Source organism: Plectropomus leopardus, chromosome 15 (assembly GCF_026936395.1).
Source record: "Plectropomus leopardus strain MGB_pleo_1.0 chromosome 15, ASM2693639v1, whole genome shotgun sequence".
Classification (NCBI taxonomy): domain Eukaryota; kingdom Metazoa; phylum Chordata; class Actinopteri; order Perciformes; family Serranidae; genus Plectropomus; species Plectropomus leopardus.
Genome location: NC_142190.1, coordinates 30594117 through 30615494, shown reverse-complemented (window position 1 = coordinate 30615494; position 21378 = coordinate 30594117). Strand labels below are relative to the sequence as shown.

Here is a 21378-nt window from a genome sequence, read left to right as displayed (position 1 = left end):
AAAAAATATATAAACAGTATATTATCTTCAAAATAACAATTTTGTTTCCACAGTGTATTTCAGACTTATTGTATTTAACCCTTTCAATGTTCAAAATTCAATCCTGAGCAATTTGGTTTGAATTCTTTCAACATGAGGGGAATGGCAATAAGTATCTTGGCAAGAAATGTTCGGCAAATTAGTAGATTTAGATTTTTTTAATCTTTGTTTGGGAAAATTTGATTAAGTACAATTATTGTAGATTTAACTTGTATTGTGTCCCACAAAATAAAATAAAAAATCAAAGGTGATGAAGAAAATAACCTGAAAATTGTCTTCACATTAGGGGTTTTTTTTTTTTAACTTAAAAAGGTTTTTTGGCTTTTTTAAAAAACTTAGTTTGAGGTATTTCTTTCCAAAACCCAGGTGCGAAATGTGTGCTGTACCGGTGTAAATGCTGGAGAAGCTGCAGCCTATTTATACGCCTGTGTGACCAAAAGTCCCCGGATGACAACATACATAAACACTGAGTGTATTCTCCCTGTGCCAAAAGGCTGCAGGATCTTTATTCAAACAACATGACATAAAACAATACAACAAATTTAACGTTTGTAGCAGCAAACTAAATCCCCCCTCCTTTTAGAATTGGTCCATATTAAGAACTGTTTTTTTTTCTCGCGGCCTTCATTCCCAGCCTTCATACAACGCCTCCATTTTCCAGAGCCGACAACACAAACACTGAGCAGTCTATGAATAGTCCAGATGAGAAGCGGTTGAATGTTTTCACTGTGGAAACATCGCACACTATCCCCTATTTGAAATGTTGATTATCCCCCAAAAAAGAACACTGATATGAAAAAGTGGTCGGCTCCGGGCTGAGCTCCGGGGGTTCGCGGGGAGTCTTTTACTTGCTCTTGGCCGGTTTCTCCGTCTTCTTGGGCAAGAGGACAGCCTGGATGTTGGGCAGCACTCCTCCCTGCGCGATGGTCACACCTCCCAGCAGCTTGTTGAGCTCCTCGTCGTTGCGCACGGCCAACTGGAGGTGCCGGGGGATGATCCTGGTCTTCTTGTTGTCCCTGGCCGCGTTGCCTGCCAGCTCCAGGATCTCAGCGGTCAGATACTCTAGCACGGCCGCCAGATACACCGGGGCCCCGGCACCGACGCGCTCCGCATAGTTGCCTTTGCGCAGTAGCCTGTGGACTCGACCCACCGGGAACTGGAGTCCCGCGCGAGAGGAGCGGGACTTTGCCTTTGCTCTGGCTTTGCCTCCAGTTTTCCCTCTGCCAGACATTATGTTTAAAAATTAATCTGTCGAGTGATCTGCTTCTACAGTGTGACGAAGGGCTCGGACCTTTACGTAATGTCTTTGTGCGTAAAGGCATATAAACTGCAAAGGCTTCTCTGATTGGCCGATTGAAACTGAAATGAAGGAGCCAATGGCAGAGCGCGCCCTCTAGTAATATCTGTCCTCTGCTGAGCGATGCACCAATCACAGAGGAGCAATGGCACACACTGATTTGTACAGCCACGTTATAAATAAAGGACTGGAGACTGGGCGGCGACACGAGCCGTGCGCGTTCCCTGCTGTTCCACAGATATCCACGCACGAAAGAGAAAATGCCTGATCCTGCAAAATCAGCTCCTGCGCCCAAGAAGGGCTCCAAAAAGGCCGTGACCAAAACCCAGAAAAAGGGAGACAAAAGACGCCGCAAAAGCAGGAAGGAAAGCTACGCTATTTACGTGTACAAGGTGCTGAAGCAGGTGCACCCAGACACAGGGATCTCCTCTAAGGCCATGGGCATCATGAACTCGTTTGTCAACGACATCTTCGAGCGGATCGCCGGGGAGGCTTCGCGCCTGGCGCACTACAACAAGCGCTCCACCATCACCTCCAGGGAGATCCAGACCGCCGTGCGTCTGCTGCTGCCCGGGGAACTGGCCAAGCACGCCGTGTCCGAGGGCACCAAGGCCGTTACCAAGTACACCAGCTCCAAATAAAAGGAGACGGACACAGGCTGGACACGCAGGGGGGCAACAGCCGCCAGATCAGCACCGGGACGATCTTTAAACCCTCTGCGCCGTGTCGGCCCTTTAATTTTGCCAACTTGTGATTTTTGCACCATTGCCAGCCAGCCCAGGCCTTACGGTGGATGTCTTGTGATTCATTGGAACTGTAGCCTGCCATTTTGTTTTAACTCAGTGTTTTCTTTTTCTTTTTTTTTTCATGACGTGTAATGTTTTTAACAAATGATTGAATAAATTCATGACGAATGTAAGTCAGTGCTCTTATACTGTGAATGTGTCTTTTGCTTCGAACCATTGTAATAATGTAAACATGCACCTTAAACATTACTACCAGACTGAATTGTAATGGGACAGTCGGTACAGACGTTGTGAGATTAAAGCTGTGACTTATTGCTACCAGTGAGGTGTTATGTTTCTGTTTCTAGTCTGCTTAAATTAATATTTGCATTAACCCTTTGATACCTGGAGCAACATAACTTTTTTGTGCTTTCCTCAAAGAAACTGAAGTGATTTCTTTCAAAAACATGAAAGAAAAGGGCAATTTGAGAAATGTCTTAAAATGTTCCAGAAATTGCACAAAAAAATACTAGGGGAAAATGTCAATGGGAAAAAGAAGAAAAGTGAGGGCGAAACTCTTATTTCATATATTTATGTTACAGAATGATGTTATTTAAGCACTTCATGGAGGTCATTTCTGTTAACTGTCTTTTTCAATTTCAATTTTTTTAAAATAATTATCAGGTAATTTTCTTGTACTTTATAAGAATTTCTTGCTAATTTTTTGGTCCTTTAAGAAGTTTTTAAACATTTGAACCCTGAGCTAACAGGTGCAAATTCTTTCAAAAATTGGGGAAAAGGGCAACATGCAACTTGGTTTAGAAATTTTCCACATATTGCAAGAAACTAGAATTCTCTCTCTCTCTCTCTATATATATATATATATATATATATATATATATATATATATATATAATTGCATATTTAATATTGTTATAAAATTAAATTTTGAAGCACCATTTCCAGGTCAATTCCTTGTTCTTTTTAAACTTTCTTTTCTGCTTTTTTTTTTTTTTTTTTACTACTTTTCTTTCATTTCTTGCTAATTTTAGGTGTCATTTATTTTGCTGCTCACTCTTTTCTTCCCATGTTGTTCAAGGAAAGAAATCATGCCAATTTGCAGGTTTATTAGTGAGTGAGTGGTAATTAGTGAGGTAATGTTATAGGTCACACCAAGAAGTGCTGGAACGGAGGGACACTAATGGTGACTTAAAATGGGGGAAAGCAGGTACTCTCACTATAGGGGTATTGTGCATGCAAACAATTTTAGTGTTTGCCATTTAAACTCAAATTTAAGCATTCACTCCAGTTGGGGTTTCTACTGTAAATATCTCCTAAGTAGACTGTGGTATTAAATGTCCCATTACCACGACATACCCATATAGACATTTGAGTCCAAGTGTATGATTAAATATTTGTGTGAAAATTATGTACTCAGAATCTTATGGGAGTAGCCTAAAGAAATATGAAAGTGTACCCCCCCCCCAAAAAAAAAAACGTAGGGATTCAAGACAATAATCATGATTAACTATGGAAATTCTGCGATTAATCTTGATTTTAAAAGAAAATGATCGGTTTACAGCCCTTATTCATAATTATGTATATTTTTCAGATTAAAGTGATATTAGAAATATATATATATATATATATATATATATATATATTTAAAAGCTAAGTGATTAAATACATTTCAAATCTTATTTTAAGATTACTGTTTTATTATCTAATTCTAATCAAATGTGTTGATGTGTTATATTCTAGTTGCCAGTACTATGTCAGTGAAGAGAAAGAATGGGGTTTAATTTTAAAAGTCCTTATTTGCATTAAGTAGATCATGGCAATTTGATAAAGGACAAGATATGAATTGATGACTAATATTGAACAAAAGCAGAACAGGATCTTTGTGATATAATGCAGATTTTGTTAAGGACACGTACAATGAAAGGAGCAGCTTCAATGAGGAATTAACTGAATATTTAAGTTGTTGTTCCCCAAGGTGATGGAAACAGAAACCATTGAGAAAGGATGCTGGACAGGGAAACATTCCCTACATGCAGTGAGAGGAGAGCTTTGTCTAAAGAAGTGAACATGTTTTTGTTATCACACAGATGGAACATAGATTATTTTTTCAAAACATAATTAAAATGTTGCAACATATGGATTTTTTTTTGCAAGGAAGAACTTCACAATAGAATAAATAAATAAATAATATAATATATATTCTGCAAGAGTTTCTCCAGATCTACATGAAATAAAACCAATCTAGTGGCTAGAAAAAATGCTGCCATTTTCTGCGAATCCAGGATATGATACGTTTGGACATTATTATGTAGCAGAACTTTGTCTCTTTTTTTTTGCAACTTTTCAACAATGCTGTGGTTAATGTGTAATTATTTGGTTAAGGCATAAAAACCACCTGGTTATGGTTAATAAAATATCATGTTTTCGCTTAAAATACATGGTTTTTGAAGGCGAACCCACTGAAAATAATAGTGACATATTACAGAAATTACACAGTCGGACGACAAAAACAAATTTTGAAAAACTGGATCAGGTGACTAAAAAACACATTCATTTGTGGGCTAAAAAAGCTAGGAAAACAGTGATATGTCCCTAAAAACACCCAGGTTTGTGAGCTAAAGAGAACACTGGAGAAACAGTGACGGGGCCAAAAAACACCCACATTTGGGGGCTTAAAAAATGCTTAAACAGTGATAGGTCCCTAAAAACACATTAGGGTTCTAAAAAGATGCAGAATCACAGCAATGACTTTTTAAAAAAAAACAAAAAAAACAAAAAAAAACAGATTTGTTGTTTGTTGGTCTGCAGTTTGGCACACATCTCATGTAGGTGTCACATCATGCCTCATTCCCTCCACCTCCTGATGACAAAGTCAGCTCACATCACTTTAGAAACGTTGATATGATACCTATGAAACGTGCAAATGTAACAATTTCATAGTTTGCAAAAACAAACAATGGCAACCTTCTCTTCTGGCCAAACATGAGTCATTACAGAGGAATTTCACATGATAAGGACACACACATAGCCTACATTGTGTTTGTATGAACATTATGTTCCCCTCAAGCTTGCGCTCCCAGGATTAAGAAAAAGTAGATATGGGAGGTAACCTGTGTCTAATAACCCACTCAGATACACTTGTGGCTGCTGAATGGGAGGAAGGCAGACAGAACACCTACTTAATGTTAAGCCCTGTGTAAGCTCATCTTCACGCCATTGTTGGGACGAGGTCTCAGGATTCCTGGAGGGCATGTGGGGGGATTTGTGGTTCAGGTGACAGTTGTAGGAGGTTTTGTTTGGCAGGTCGTGCCTTTCTCTCCAAGTCTGACATGATGTGCAAGAGACCTCATTTCTAAACAAAAGGTGGTTGCCCCCGGCAGCAGAGGGGCGATGTGGCAACAAAAAAAAAACACAACTTTTTCAGAGCAGAATTCATAGCATGGCCTTTTTTAGGTATCCTTGCATAAATATGGCTGAAACAATTCAATGTATTATGTAATGTCTTCATAGGTTGCCTTAGTTCTGAAAATATTTAAGGTTGGGGTTTTTCCTTAGATGTTATATAGCACTTAATATTTTTTAATATTTTTTTATCTTATTATGTCAGTGACCAACTTAGATTTAACAAAAAATAATAACTCTATCTGCATTTAAAAAAAAAAAAGCTCAACTAAGTTTCACAAAACAACATAATTTAATGAAATAAAACAACATTTTAAAAAAAACACATCTATATTTCACAGAAGACAAAATCATTTCACAAAACTAAACTTCTCACAATGCACAGCACTTCACAAAACACAAACACATTTCAGAAAACATAGAAAAAACATCTGAGAAAACACATTTTACAAAATACAACAATATATGAGAAAGTATATTTCAGAAAACACAGCAAAATTTCAGAAAACACAATTGGATTAAAAAAACAAAACAAATTGTGCACAACATTTCAGAAAACATGGCATTCAGAAAACAACCATGTTTGAGAAAAGAAAAAGAAAAATACGTTTTTGAAAACATCTCAGAGAGCACAACATTTCCAGAAACGCAACGGCATTTTAGAAAACCAACATTTATGAAAAGCCCAACATATACCACAAAACACAATAATATTTACCAAAACACAACTATAATTCCAGAAACAAAACATCATTTCAGAAAACACAACCATAAATTTGTTGTAGCGCTTTGCGAAAATTCTTCTTAAAATAGAATTTCTGTACATGATGACGCCTGCCCTACAAACATGAAGGCAGCTGAGGTCATGGCTGAAATGAATTAAATATACAGCTACTTGACATAATATTTCACCGACCAAAGACACTATAGGTTCACCTATTGTTCTCCATCTGTCAGATGATCTGACAGGTTTGTGTTGCTCTCCTACCTTTCCCTTTCTTCTCAGTGGGTTTCCTGTGGACTAGTTTGAGCTGGAAAGGAGGCCAGTATAAATGGCTGAAAGTTGCATAGGTGAGAGCAGACGCAGAAAAATCATACTGTGGGAAAGAGGCTGCAATCTGTCACCATCCAAAAAAGGTAAGAAAGAGCTCTCAGAGGCTTTTGGCACAAACATAAATCTCACATCATTTTATATTGGGTTTTTTTAGGCTGTTTTTTTTTTTTTATTTGTTACAAGATATATTGATACTATTGTTGTAGCTGCCAGATCTAGCCTAAATTGGACTTTACACAGCTGTCCTACAGGTGTCTCTAAGTGTTATTACTACATTTCTGTTTTTGTCCTTAATTCAGTGTTTAATATTCAAGCCAGATTTGATGCCACTGACACATCAGTTATGAGTTAATGTCAACATACAGTGTCACAGCAATGAATGGATTACCCCCAGCTTACAGTGTACGCTTCACCAAATGGAGTGTGCACTGTAACCTGGGACAAAAAATAGCAAGACATTAATAAAAAGTAACAAGAAAATTACCTGAAAATAAGCAAAAAGTATTAAACAAAACAAACGCGAAAATAGCGTCAAGAAAGTGCTAAAACAAAATCTGTGGAATTTTAATTTTACTTGATTGACTTGACTTGACTTTACATGATTGCCAGAATTAAAAGTACATTTTTCTGGATCTTCTTCTTATTATTATTATTATTTTTTATTTTTTTCAATGCTCCCCACCCCATACACACACACACCTTTTGCACACAATTTCATGCATTTTTAAATTTTTTTTCCTCCATGTTCAGAAAAAAAATCAAACCAATTAGTTCAGGTACCAGAGGCTTAAATACTTAGGAAAGGTGTCTGAGTGCAGCACAATAAAACATAAGTCAATCCGGGTGTTAAAGGGTTAACATGATCCAAAACGAGGAACATATGCACTTCTGATTTCTGTCATTTGTTTTATTTTGTTTTTTCCCAGCAGTTTGAGGACAATGTGGCTGACCCTTCTTACGTATCAATTTGCTGCACTCTTTCTCGCCCAAGCTGAACATGCCTGCATCGGACACTCTTCATTCAGAAGTCCAGGTGAGTGAGATTCACCATGCTAACCCTCTCATCCTTTTCATCTGCCAGCTGCTGTGACTTCCTCCCCTGCTGCCCCCCAGCCCCCGTCCTCTTCCTTTCACACCTCTCTGTCTGCTGCAACCTAATCAGCATCAGCGCAGCAGCAGCCTGGCTATCTGAGGAGGGGTCTTTATCTGTGAGGGGCGGTCTGTTACATCTGTGGGGAGTTTGAAAATGGAGCTGCTGGCATTATTTATCACTGTCAGAAGAAGGTCTTCTGGGTGCAGTCCTCAAAGAAAAGAAACAGTTACAAATGGAATTAATACCCTCAACTGCATGCTATAATAGCAGCAGGTTTTACTTCTGTTTGCCACAATACGGGTTTCCAGTAACCCTCAAATTGCGCAAATTGAAATTGCGAATATGAAATACACCTAATGGAAACACGTCACTTAAAAAAAAAACCTCCCATTTATCGCTAATAAGTTTTTACGCTAGCATGAGGTGGTATTTCAGGTGATTCGAAAAAGCCATGGTTCACTAAACTGCAATGGAAACACTTTTTTTGGGGGGGGGGGCTTTTCTAGGTCACATGATGCGATGGCTATGTTTCTGTCAGTAGGAACTGGCTCCCTCAGACATGATGCAACAGGTGCTACAAGAGGTGTTATTGCATCACATAACTCTTCTGAAAGCTTTGAATCCACAATTCCTCTGTAAAAATCGTCCTCTCGAAATCCCTCATATGTGGCCATTGCCACTTATAAGGAGCTTGCCTTTCCATCATTGCTCCATAACACGCCTCTTGCCCCTAGTATAGCAAGTCAAGAGCATCCATAAGACCTTTGCTACTTCTAAATAATTATAAGTCACATCATGTTTTATGACTGTTTATGTAGAGCATCAGTAGGTGTTATGCATGTTTATGCAAGTCATATAGCATTATGAATGGATCATAATTCACTATGAATGCATTCATAATACATTATAGATGTGGTCTTCATAGAAAGTGTAACCAAAACGTTTTTAGCTCATATTTTTCATTTATTAACTTTTACTGTCGGTAGGAACTGGCTCCCTCATGATGCAGCAGGAGCTACAAGAGGTGTTATTGCATCACATAACAACTCAAACGTTGAGCGGATCATCCCGAAGTTTTGCATCCAAAACTCCTCTGTGAAACCGTGAACTATCACCTCCTAGAAATCCTTCATATGTGGCCGCTCCCAAGTGTTCATTATTGCTCGCATAACACGCCTACGCTGCCTTCACTTAGAAATAATGAAGGCTAGTGCGGTGGCTGCAGTAGAAATAAACCTGCTAATGTTTTGAACATCCGTCATCATGCTTCTTGGAATGTTGGAATGAATCACTCAGTGGAAATGCAGTCATCTAGCGATCGTGTCTTAGCAACATTTTGAACAGTTTTGTAGAAATCCGTCATGGAAACCTGTCTATTGGTTAAGTGTCAGTTCTGGGGTGATCTGTATCTCAGCCACAGACTGAATCCTGTTCTGAATCCTTAAAGTTCATTCTGGTCTCATCCGCTCTCTGTTCAGCTAACTCAGACATCGAGGTCCTCTGCGGCTCTCAGACAGTGGACCTCAACATCCTTCTGTGTCCCATCTATTTCAACGGATACAATGAGTCACTGCTGTCCCTTAACTCCCAGCACTCCAAACACCAGTGTAAAGGGACTCCTGACTGGACGGCGGACCCACCTGTCGTCAAATTCAACTTCTCCATCACAGAGGAGGGGATCTCTGCCTGCTCCAGCAAGCTCTCGGTAGGCTCTCTGAAATACAGCCAGCAGAATTCACTTGCACAACAAATTCTCTAACCTAAACTCTGTCTCCCCAAAGGTCTCTGATGAGGTGGGAACTGGAGTCTTTGGAGACTTTTCCAATGTCCAGTACATCAGCATCTCAGGCATGATCTGCTCTAAGGACCCTGGCAAAGAAGCCATTACCTATCACCAGGAGGTGATGTACAGGTTCTCCTGCCGCTACCCACTGCAGTACCTCGTCAACAACACTCAGATGAGCGTGTAAGTCTCGTCAGTAGTTAAATTACTTACTCTCCAATATTGAAATATGCTCAAAATATCCTATATAAATATAAATATTGATAAAAAATATGAAACTGTAACTCAAGTGTTGCTTGACTGCTGTCGGTAGGTAGAATCAATATTAAAAACTGTTCTGTCTCTCTAATTCATTATTCTCAAATGTGTTAAAAAGAGGGACTATGAGTGTTATATGGGCTACGTCACTGTCATGGTTTTTGTAAACTGTGTGCCATAAAAAATGGCTGATTTCTTTTAAAAACATGGGAAGAAGGCAATGAGCAACTTAACAAGAAATTCTATAAAAAAATAATTTTAGATAGATAATGATGATAATCTTAAATATACTTAATGAATTAACTTTTCCTTAGCATTTATTAAAAATAATTTTATAAATCTACCAATTTCTTGCATTTTGTAGAACATTCCTTGACAAATTTCTCATTGCCTTTTTTCCCATGTTTTTTTAAATATTTGCTCAGGGTTTAAAGATTTAGACCGGGAATTTACACAGGGCAAGAGTAAGTGTGAAATTTCAATTGATGTTTGTAAATTCAAGGCAAAAATGTCAAAGTATGACATTTTGCTGTAGCTTTCCCAATTCAAAATGAAATCTGGTTTGACTCTGCATGTTGTTGGTGTGGTTTGCTTTATATGTTTGTTTTTTTTTGCCAGCAGTAGCTGGATATGAAGGCTGGAGGCATAGTGTTTTGGGGTTGTCTGCCCATCTGTCTCTGTTATGATGGCTTTATGTGTAGTTTGTAAGTGTCCTGCAGCTGTGGGTGTGGTTTAGGCAGGTGGTAGGAGGCAGAGTTAGCACTGATGTCACAATCACGGATTGGTTGCACTGACTCATTAGCCGCTATCATTGGCACCTGGGAGAGAGTTCTGGAGGCCTTTGAGCTGGAACTGACATGCCTCAAAGCTCTTCACTCTGAGCAACCACTTTAGAGAGTGAGCTGGCCAGCGATATTGACAGAACTTCACCTGGGGGGGGGGTGTCCAGCTTTGTCACCCATTAGCTGTTCCTGAGGAGCATGACTGATGTTTTGGTGGTGAATCAACCACATAGTAGCACATAGAGGGAGACGCAGAGTTACGGGCATGCTCGCCTTAGTTAAGAGGGTTTATGGGCCAGGTTTAGCATAGGGGGGAGGTTGAGAACTCCGTGCCAACACCTTGTGCCCCAGAATTTTACCGTGAGCTGAATGAGAAAGAGACCGTGCATTTCACAGAATGAGGGATGTGAGGGAGAGATGGGATCCTGACCCTTGACAGTTTCAGCTTTTCAGGTGAGAGAGACACTGTGCACCATGGAGCTTCAGTGTTACGTGAGCGAGAGCATGGTGTGCCTCCGCCTGCTTGACAGCTTTGTATAGTTTGTTGAGCTTGTTGAGCTACAAATTGTGTTCACTGTTCTAAATTAGTCTGTTAAATTTCACTGTGCGTCTGATTTGATAAGTGTCCTCATTATGGAAGATACTGAAATTCTCCTGCTCGGTGCAGCAGGAAACTGCTCCACTTGGGGTGTTTGCATTCCAGTGCTGGACACACCAACAAGAAGCGACTCGACTAGTTCAATACACCCGATAATAACTGTTGGTAAAATGATCATTCCTGTTACTGTGTGTGTGACAGTTGCATCAGCAGTATCACAAACTCTGAAATAGCATTTATCCTCTGCAAAAAGAAAAAAAGAACATAAGAATGCCTAAACTGAAAACTGAATGCCTACCCAATTAATGAATACACTAATAGCAGAATATTTGGTCCAGTCCTTCATGTTTGGACATTATATACAAAATAGCGAGGCAAGATATTTCCACCTTTCACAGGCAGCGTAAATGCAGCTATAGATGCATTTTACCTTTCCACTTTGTAGTAAATAGAAGAAGAACTGGCTGGTTAACCTGACCAGTCATAGGCATTGTAAACTTAATTTCATGGTTCAGTCAGTCATCATCTTATTACTTGGCACTTTCTCAACAGGTGACAAGAACAGGCTGCATCACACAGTTAATGTGGCCTGTGAGGTTGTAGGCGTTAAACTGCCAGATCTGTTGCACATTTCCGTCATGAGAAAACAAGTCATTCTGGAGTCCTCTCCAACCTCTCAAGATTCAGAGCAACGAAAGACTAGGTGTAACAGAGGGACAGAACTGTGTTATCTTTCATGTTTTCACACTGTGAAATAATCAGGAAGAGTCAACTGATGATCAGTCTTCCATATCAAGTTGACATGTGACCATTGTGATGTTTTAATTATGGATGATTGTTGGGTATAATGCATGTGCTGTCATTAATTTACTTTGATGCAATGAGCTTGTATGGTGGGTTTTAGAAAATGTATCATTTATTTATATTACATTTTCTGACTTTCTTTAATCTTCAAGTTTGTTCTGTTTCACTTGTCTGTAACACAAACTCCCTGTTTGGGAAAATAAAGCTGAAGAGTGCTAACTCAAACTTTATCAACAGGAAATGTAACATAATGACCCCAACACACTGGACAATAAATTAACACTTAACACTTTAAGAAAATTTAAACACAACACCTTTGGTCCCATTTTCCACAGGTTTTAAGCTAATGATCTAAGACTTTTTCAGCCCTCAATAGATATTTTTCTATCGGTTGCAAATTTGTTAAAATCCATGTTGCTGAGCAATTCTTAGTTTCTAAAATAATCCATCCACCTGACAGGTGTGGCATATCAAGATGCTCATTAAACAGCATGATTGCCACACAGGTGTGCTTTGGGATGGTCACAATAAAAGGTCAATCTAAAATGTGCAGTTTGATCACACAGTGCAATGCTGCAGATGTCACAAGTTTTGAGGGTGTGGTGCCATTGGCATGCTGGCTGCAGGGGGTTCCACAAGAGCTGAACTTAATGTCAGTTTCACTACCATAAGATGTCTCCAATGTTGTTTCAAAGAATTTGGCAGTACATCCAACCAGCATCCCAACCGCACAAGTCGGTTATTAAGACCCAAAGTTGCAGGTGAAGAAACTGGATGTGAAGGTCCTGAGCTGGTGTGGCTACATGTGGTCTGTGGTTGTGAGGCTGGTTGGATGTACTGCCAAATTCACAGAAATGACATTGGAGATGTTTTATGGTAGTGAAATTCAGTTCACATGCAACAACTGCTGGACATTCTTGCAGTCAAAATGCCAACGCTCCCTCAAATCTTGCAACATCTTTGTCATTAGGCAGGTTTCTATTACATATTTGTGTAAAATTTAAGCGTCATTTTCCAAATGTTGATAAAACACCATTGCAAGATGATTGCTTTTCCTCTGAGTGATGTTATGCAATTTCTCCTCTCGCAATAACATTCCAAGAAGCATGGCAATAGATTTTCAAAACATTAGCAGGTGAATTTCAATTGCAGCCACCATGCTAGCTATCATAATTTCCAATCGAAGGTGATGTAGGCAATTTATGTGAGCCACAATGTAAAGGCCCCTCTAAGTCCCTTATACGGGCGAGCAGCCATTATCCGCTCAACTTTTGAAGAGTTATATGATGCAATAACACCTCTTGTAGCACCTGCTGCATCATGCCTGAGGGAGCCAGTTCCTACTGAGAAGCACATAGCCATAGCATCATGTGACCTATAAAAGCAAAAAATAGTGCTTCCTTTGCAGTTTTGCAAAATATGGCCTGAAATACCACCTCATGCTAGCGTGAAAACTTTTTTTTATTTTCACAATTTTAATTAGCAAAATTTAAGGGTTAATGTAAACCCGCCAGTTGTGTTGTGTGATCAAACTGCACATTTTAGAGTGACCTTTTATCGTGACCATCCCAAGGCACACCTGTGCTGTAACAATGCTGTTTTTCCACGTCAAGTAGATTATTTTGGAAAATAAGAATTGCTCACTAACATAGATTTTAACAAATTTGCAACCAGAATTTGAGAGAAATATATCTATTGAGTTCCTAAAAAGTCTTAGATCTTTAACTTAAAACCTGTGGAGAATGAGAACAAAAAAAGTGCTGCATTTAGATTTTTGCTCAATCTAAATATAGTAAGCTAATCACAGTAGTCAGGATCTTAAAACAAAGTGTGTATGTCAAATTGTGATTTCTTGTACTCAATCATTTTCATGGAGAAGTTGACTGGAGATGGATGAATCTCAGCTCAGCTCAACTATATGTTAAAAACAGTATCAAGTTACAATATGTGGTAATGCCTGAAGGATCAGCCAGCGTCATCAGAGGTGTGTGTTCCACTTATGTCTAGTTTCAGAAGGGCTTGAATCTCACCTCAGTGAGTACCACATGTATCAGATGAAAGATGACCTGGTTTTGAGAACTTGGGTTTTTTCCCGTAACAGTTTCAGACTCCTGACAGAACATTTTTTTTGTCCAACAGGTCAGGGGTCAGCCTGGCAGTCAAAGACAATAATGGGAGTTTCATCAGCACACTGAGCATGAGACTCTACTCGGTAAGAAGAGTGAGGTGACGACACCAAGCTGCTTTAGTGGCTCCATGGCTGCATTTAGGAACAAACTGGCATTACCTGGCCTTTAAGGTGTCCTCCAAGTACAAGGCTGTTTTGCATGAACCCCAGGGCCTGCTTTAATATTACACACACAAATCAAGAGCACTCACTACACAGCAATATGATATTGATATTGAATAGCACAAAAAGCAATATTCAATATCAAGCTTTTTGTTTAAAAAATTTAAATGAAAAAGAACTAAAACACAATATTATTTTCTACTTCCATTGAGTTAATTTCTTAAACCAGCATCAGTCCTAATCATAACCATTTAAATGCCAGGTTTTTGTCATGATGGCATTATGTTTTTAGATTAAAAAAAACACGCACAAAATTAACAATTGTCAATATACTACATACAAAGTAGATAATAATAATAATTATTATTATTAGAATAATCCTGGAACCAAGAATCTATAAAAATGACCAACACATATCAATCTAAACACTGTTCTTCTCTCTCTTCTGTAAAGGACAATGGCTACTCCTCCATGCTGCAGATGCCTCCAGGAGGCCTCGAGCTAAAGACCAGGATCTTTATAGAAGTGAAGGCATCCAACCTCACCAGCAGGTACTTCATACAAGTTATAATAATTGAAGTGTACTAATTGTATTTTTTTTTCCTTTAAATTCTTTAACATACAAATACATACTAACAGTTTCAACCATAAATATATTGTGAAAAATGGTGCTCAGTGAACCCACAGTGGCTTACCCAATCAAAATTCTAGATACAAGAAAGTACTTTTTCCAAAACTCTATTCCCAAATCCACAGCAAAGACCCTTTTAGTCCCTATAGATACAATCTCACCAACAAAGTGGCAAAATATCACATGCTTTATCGATCTGTGCTACTGATACCAAATCTCCTTGCAGATTCAACGTGTTCCTGGACCGATGTTACACCACAACCTCGCCTTTCCCGGTCAACACCACTTACCACGATCTCTTTGTTGGGTGAGTTAACAGGATACATTCAGAGATAAAAAGTGAAACAACTCGAATAAGGTTCAGAGAAAAATAAGAAAACTTCTCCACACATACATAATATTTAGAAATGATTCACTTTTTCTGATCACTGAGTCTAACATCATGGTCTTCATGGTTTTAAAGAATAAATCTGGCCTAAGTGTTTGATAGTTTATGAAATTTCACAATTTACAATATTTGATATAACAAGTCTACTGTGGACTTCCAGGTGTGCCATCCCCAAAAATCTCAACGCTTTTGTCTCTGTGTGCTCTCATTTCATGTGCATGAAAAACCTTCACACTATCAGTCTGTTTTAGCGTCAAAAGCCCCTGTGAACCAAGCCCATGCTCACCCCTTGATTTTATTTCAAAAACATGGACAGAAGCCAATCGGCAGCTTCACAAGAAATGGCCTAAAACTGAGCAAGAAATTAACTAAAAGTTAGAAGTAAATTACCTTTAAATAAGCCTACAAAAAAACAAAAGTTTAAAAAAAAAACTGAAAAAAACAAGAAAATGATGATACAATAATAGGATTGTCAGGTCCTTTTTTTGTCATCTTTTACTTTTTTTTCTTTTTTTTTTTTTTTTTTTTTTTGCAATGTATGGTACATTTCTTGTTTTTGGGAGAAACCTAACAATTTTCTCAGGTTTCAGAGGTTTAATGGTGTCATAAAAGGGCATCTGAACACAGCACAAGAAAGCAGGTGTCGATCCAGATGTTAAAGGGCTAAACTAACAGTAGAGGCGTGTCTAAGGGGTATGGGCCAACCCTGTAATCTGACTGGCCACCCCAGGTGCCACCCCATTATGATTGGCTATCTACCCAGTCAGTTTGAACTTTTTTTGTGAAAAGACTGAATTTTTGTCTATAGGTGCAATTCAGTCTTAAACCTGAGAGGCAGTAATGTGTCACAGCAGTGGCTAGCCTGCCAAAAAGTCACAGAAGATGAAGAAGATCTGTTTTGATTTGCAATGGAGCCCTGGAGCAAAGCTTTATTTTACATTTGTGTGGTGTCACTCTGGTTTTTTTGTGATTGGTAGATCTATCAATCTTTTAAACTAATCTACAATCAGGAATGTTAGAAACTGCAGTGTTAGTATTGAGTAGTAGTATGAGTAGTAGAGACAAAAATGGTAAATTAAAGCTTTGCTAATGCATGTGCCTAAAGCAGCACTCATACTTCATGCCACTCCTGCATAACTCGGTGCCTTATTTGGGGCACCACAGTAAAAAAAAATAAATAAAAAGTCTGGACACACCACTGTGTGAGGGTAAGTTGTGAGAATATCAAAAAAAAATATATTTTCAGACTGAAACCAGGTAAAAAAAAATTCTGCATTCACCTTCGGTCCTCTTCCAGGTGTAACCGGGATGGCCAGACAGTAATGGGAGTCAACGGAGTGCAGCAGGAAGCCCGCTTCTCCTTTGAGGCTTTCCGTTTTGTCCAAAGCACAGATGCAATAATCTCCACCTACTATGTCCACTGCGCCACCCGGCTCTGCGTGAACACCTTCTGTCCCAAACTCACCCAGGTCAGATGCTGCCTTCAGATGCAAACATCACAAATGCAAACATTTGTCCAGACAAGAGCTTTGATATTGGTCAATTCTGCAAAACACTACTTTGGATCCAATGTCTTCAAAAAAAAAAATCATGCTTTCTACAATATCTACACATGGAAACTACAGTATTGTTAACATTATGAAAAGATTGTGACTATGGTTTTGACTTGATCGTGGGCAGAATATGAGATAATGGGCCCCTGGCACAGATGTAAAGGGCCCCACCACATCTCCTACTATATATGGGAGCAAGACACAGACTTGTGGTGGTTTTGTGTCTCTTTGTAGTCATTGTGCATCATTTTGTGGTTTTGGGTTTCCGTGTGGTCGTTTTGTGACTCTTAAAGACATATTTTTTGGGCTTTTTCAGTGCTTTTATTTGATAAGACAGATATAGTGTGAAAGGGGGAGAGAGAGAAGGGATGATATGCAGTAAAGGGCCAAAGACTCGAACCCACGGCCACTGTGGCGAGGACACAGTCTCTGTACATGGGGCGCCTGCTCTACCAGCTGAGCAACCTGTTTTGTGACTCTTTCAGGTGAACTTTATGTCTTTTTTTTCATTTTGTGTCTCCTTGTGGTTGTTTCTTTTTTCTGTTGTTGTTGTTGTTGTTGTTGTTGTCTTTTTAAGTCAACTGGGAGTCTTTAGGATAATTTTGTGTATTTTTTGGTCATTTAGTGTCACTTTGTAGTCTTTTTCTGTCTCTGTGAGGTTGTTTAGCCCTTCGTGTAGTTATTTCTTTGTGTAGCAGGGGGCCCCCTGACACTTGGGCCTCTGAGTCTGTGCCCAGTGGACCTGTTAAATCATCCATCCATGGACGGAATGAAAAATCCAGGCTTCCTGCTACACATTCCAACCTCTGAAATCTTACTTTCTGCATTCATACAGGGCAGACTACTTCCATCCAGTAGCACTAAACAGTTGCATTGGATATAAATCATGAGGTGCAGATTTGCCCAATGTAGGCAAAATTGTTTTGGACACTCGGCTGCACAAATTCTATCATGCCATGGATTTAAATATAGAATTTTAATGTATAGCAGTTAGTGTATTTTCATGGAAAGCTGTCATGGGAATCTCAATTTCAATACTCACTGTAGGGCAGTGGTTCCCAACTGGTGGGTCGTGGTCCAAAAGTGGGGTGTGGATCAGGGACCAAAACTTTAGTACAGTGAATTTCTGGCTCAGAACTTTGATTTTGAAGCGCTATTTCTGTTTATTCTTGCAATTTTTTTTATTTCTTTGTGTTCTAAGCCAACATGTTTTCATTTTGTGACATTAAATCTTAAGACTGACCCTTGAAAGTAGGAAATTCAAAGCAGTCATTCGAGCAGTCTTATTTATTTTTATTTTTCACTCGTCAGAATGCTGTGCAGTGTATTTCTGGGGACTTTTTGAATGAATTTACAGCTCACAGCAACTAGATAGGACACAGTCACTCACTTTTGTTTGATATCTAGTGTCAGCAAAAAATGATGTTGCACATTTACAACCTATCATTGGCACCATTAGCTATTTTACTATATTAAGTGAATGCCACTGTCACACTGAATGTCCTGCGGAGGTCACTGAAACTTTAAAACTTCAGATGGAAAACAAAACAAATTGTCCAATATTTGTGTTGAACTACCAGATCCAATTTGACTGGCATAATTCTAAATCAAGTGCACTCTTTCAATCTAAATATGTGACAATTTATAATGTGCGGACCTTGAACTAATGACAAAGGTGAAATTTTAACCCCAAGAATGGACCAGTTGGGAACCACTGCTTCACTTCAATTCTACTAGAGAACTGCCTAATCCATAAACCGTATATCCATAGACTGTATATAAATTTTAACTGAATTTTACCTTTTTAGTTACTGACTATTTATTTGTACATTTTAGTTTGTTTTACCAGATGCTATATTATTTTATTATTTTTTAACATTTTTATCTATTATTTGTTATGTTATCCTTTTATTTATTTATTTTAAATTTACAATTTACCAACTATTTAGAGGATTGTATTTATTCATTTATTTTACCTATGATTTATATTATATTTATTTATTTCTATCTTTTATCTATTGGTTTTCCTCACTTATGGTAGTATTTCCTCAGTTCCTGGTTTAATGAGTTCTGTTATTTTAGCTCTTAAATTAATTGCTTGAGGACTTTTGGTTTTATTGTATGAAGCACTTTGTGTTAAAGTTTTGCTTGTATGATAAAGCTTTGCTTGACTGATAAAGTCTGATGTCACTGAGAACCAGACAGACAAACCTGACAGAAAACATCTTTGGGAAAGATTTATTTGGCGTGTACTCTGAGTTTTTAGTTTGGCCTATGTCTCTTTCACAAACATGGAGGGGCGGTCTTTATGACATATACTGCATTCAGACATCAGGGGGTAACCAAGACTAACAATTTACATTTTGGGGGAGCTGTCATGTCACCCGTCTTTATATACAGTCTATGGTCTAATCCAAATCACCTGATTCACCTACAGAACTGCACCAGCAGCCCTGACTCCAGGAGGCGCCGCAGTGCCAACGACAACCAGGGCACCACAGTGAGTGACATGGCCACCGTCAGCTCAGGCCCCATCATTATCCGCTCAGATAAAGGTGAGAATGTGAATGGTCCACTCTTCATAGGATGTCACTTCGAAATTCAGATAGCCTCAAGTAATGAAGGCATAGTTATGTTTGCTGAATCATGTCTGAATGAGTTAAGACCTTTGATCATGAATGAACTGAGAGTTTCTCTTGTTCTCTTACAGGGTATCCAATGGCATCTGGAGGTAAGCATACAGTGCCAGCATGAATTCATTCCCTGCCTTCCTTTATCTTTATCAAATAAAACGTTGGACAACAGCATTATATGGTCATGCTGATCATACAGACAAAAATTTTAAGGCTTCCAGAGATTATTCGAGTAAATGTTTCTCATACCATTACTCGATTAACTGATGGATTAATCAGTAAAATAATTAATTACAATAATAACTTATAGTTGCATAGTTGCAGCTATAGTTGCATTGTAAAACCTCAAAATAGTTGGTAACATGTTTTAAAAAAAGGCTCAGAATAGCAGAACAAACAACACTTTTTTTTTGTCAGGATGCTCAGAGCAGAGGATCCACTGTCTGCACGCTAGCTGTCACTGTTCTTTTGCTGACATAGCAAAATGAAAATTCAGTGTAATTTGGCTAAGATTTTGCAGTATGGCTGAAAACAGGACAGTTTTTGTTATTGTAAAATTGGTCATACATTTTGTTTTGTAATTTTTTAATTTTTTTTTTTTTTACTTAAAAATTTTTTTTTTTTTTACAAAAAGTCTTAAAAAGTTTTTAATTTAACTTTCTTTAAGCTGTAGGAACCCTGTATATGGTCTAATTCTTAATCTTTTTAGGTGCTCAGCAGACTCATTTGAACAGCACCGTGCTGGCTGTTTCACTCATAGCAGGCATCATTGGAGCAATCTGTGTTACTCTTGTGGCTTTCATCGTTTACCAGAAGCATAACTCCATTATCAGTTCCACCAAGACGATTCTGCACCAACAGGAGTGATGCAGAGAGAGAGCTCGGAAAGGATTTTGTCCTGTTTCACTCACTGATACAGTACACTTTACAATACCATGTGAACATTGTGATGACTGAATGACAACAAAAGTCTCTGACATTTTTGATAACTGTTGGCATTAATACAGGTAAGCAACAGATAATTAGAAAAATGAAAAACATTCATATTTACTGTTGGGTACGCTTTAGTGATAACAGCTTAATCCTCTCCTGCAAACAAATCAGACAGAAACAACACAGCTGGACACATGGCACTGCACACTGCTTCAGGCTGTTGTAGTCATTTGCATACATTTTATATACTGATATTTGGGTAATAGATTGAGGTCAGTAAACGTTTGTGACTGAAGCAGAGTAATCGGTACTGTTGCTCACATTTTGTGAAGTTGCAGTGGTTTTTTTAAAGGTTTAGTAGATTTTTAAAAATTTGTTTTTGATAAAGGTGTTTGGCAAAATTTATATATTTATTATTTATGTTGACTTTTTAGGATGTTCTTAACAATGCATATAGAAGATGGCAAAAAACTGAGGTTTAAAGCTGCAAGACTGTAATTTTGTACTATTTTAATGAAGTAAATTATGTCGTCTGTACGTTTCATGCTTTATGCAAGTACTTTTAGCTGTGACTATGACATTTTGAAGATTATTTTGAATGACATGATACTATGACATTTTAATTAGAACGAAATGTTATACACTAACATTTATATATATATATATATATATATATATATATATATATATATATATATATATATATATATATATATATACAGTATATTTATTCATTTATTTTTAGCAACATACTATACTATGACAGTTTGGGGTTTTTTTTTCGATGATGGATGATTTACTTTTAAAGGCAAACTATACTGTAACGTTTTTAGGCTTTTGTATTTTACAACATATTGTAGTTTGGCAATTTTATTATAATTATATTTTATTGTATTTTGTATTTTTTTATGCTGTTTGTAGGACCTGCTATACTATGATTTGTATACTATAAATTTTTATGTTGTTTATGAAGACCTACTATACGCTGACAGTATTTTTTGCTATTTTGGAAAACATACTATAAAATGACTTTTTTATACCATTTTTAAGGACACTGAATAGTGTGATGTGTTTATGCTATTAGGTATAACATA

General features: G+C 38.0%; 3 protein-coding genes across 3 annotated transcripts; 2 read left to right on the top strand and 1 right to left on the bottom strand.

Moving 5' to 3' along the window:
• Nucleotides 1-510: 510 nt before the first annotated feature.
• On the bottom strand, nucleotides 511-1354 carry h2ax1 (H2A.X variant histone family member 1). Its single transcript, XM_042498860.2, has one exon. It carries the CDS (start codon nucleotides 1268-1270, stop codon nucleotides 884-886), a length of 387 nt encoding a protein of 128 aa, XP_042354794.1. The 5' UTR covers nucleotides 1271-1354; the 3' UTR covers nucleotides 511-883.
• Nucleotides 1355-1480: 126 nt separating this feature from the next.
• Nucleotides 1481-2403, top strand: hist2h2l (histone 2, H2, like). Its single transcript, XM_042481941.2, has one exon. It carries the CDS (start codon nucleotides 1597-1599, stop codon nucleotides 1975-1977), a length of 381 nt encoding a protein of 126 aa, XP_042337875.1. The 5' UTR covers nucleotides 1481-1596; the 3' UTR covers nucleotides 1978-2403.
• A 5074-nt stretch (nucleotides 2404-7477) lies between these two features.
• On the top strand, nucleotides 7478-20866 carry LOC121952796 (zona pellucida-like domain-containing protein 1). Its single transcript, XM_088088799.1, has 10 exons — nucleotides 7478-7571; nucleotides 9110-9336; nucleotides 9413-9597; nucleotides 13996-14068; nucleotides 14600-14697; nucleotides 15004-15084; nucleotides 16463-16634; nucleotides 19156-19273; nucleotides 19429-19449; nucleotides 20061-20866. The coding sequence occupies exons 1-10, from the start codon at nucleotides 7478-7480 to the stop codon at nucleotides 20216-20218; spliced, it is 1227 nt and encodes a 408-aa protein (XP_087944925.1). The 3' UTR covers nucleotides 20219-20866.
• The last annotated feature ends 512 nt before the right edge of the window (nucleotides 20867-21378 follow it).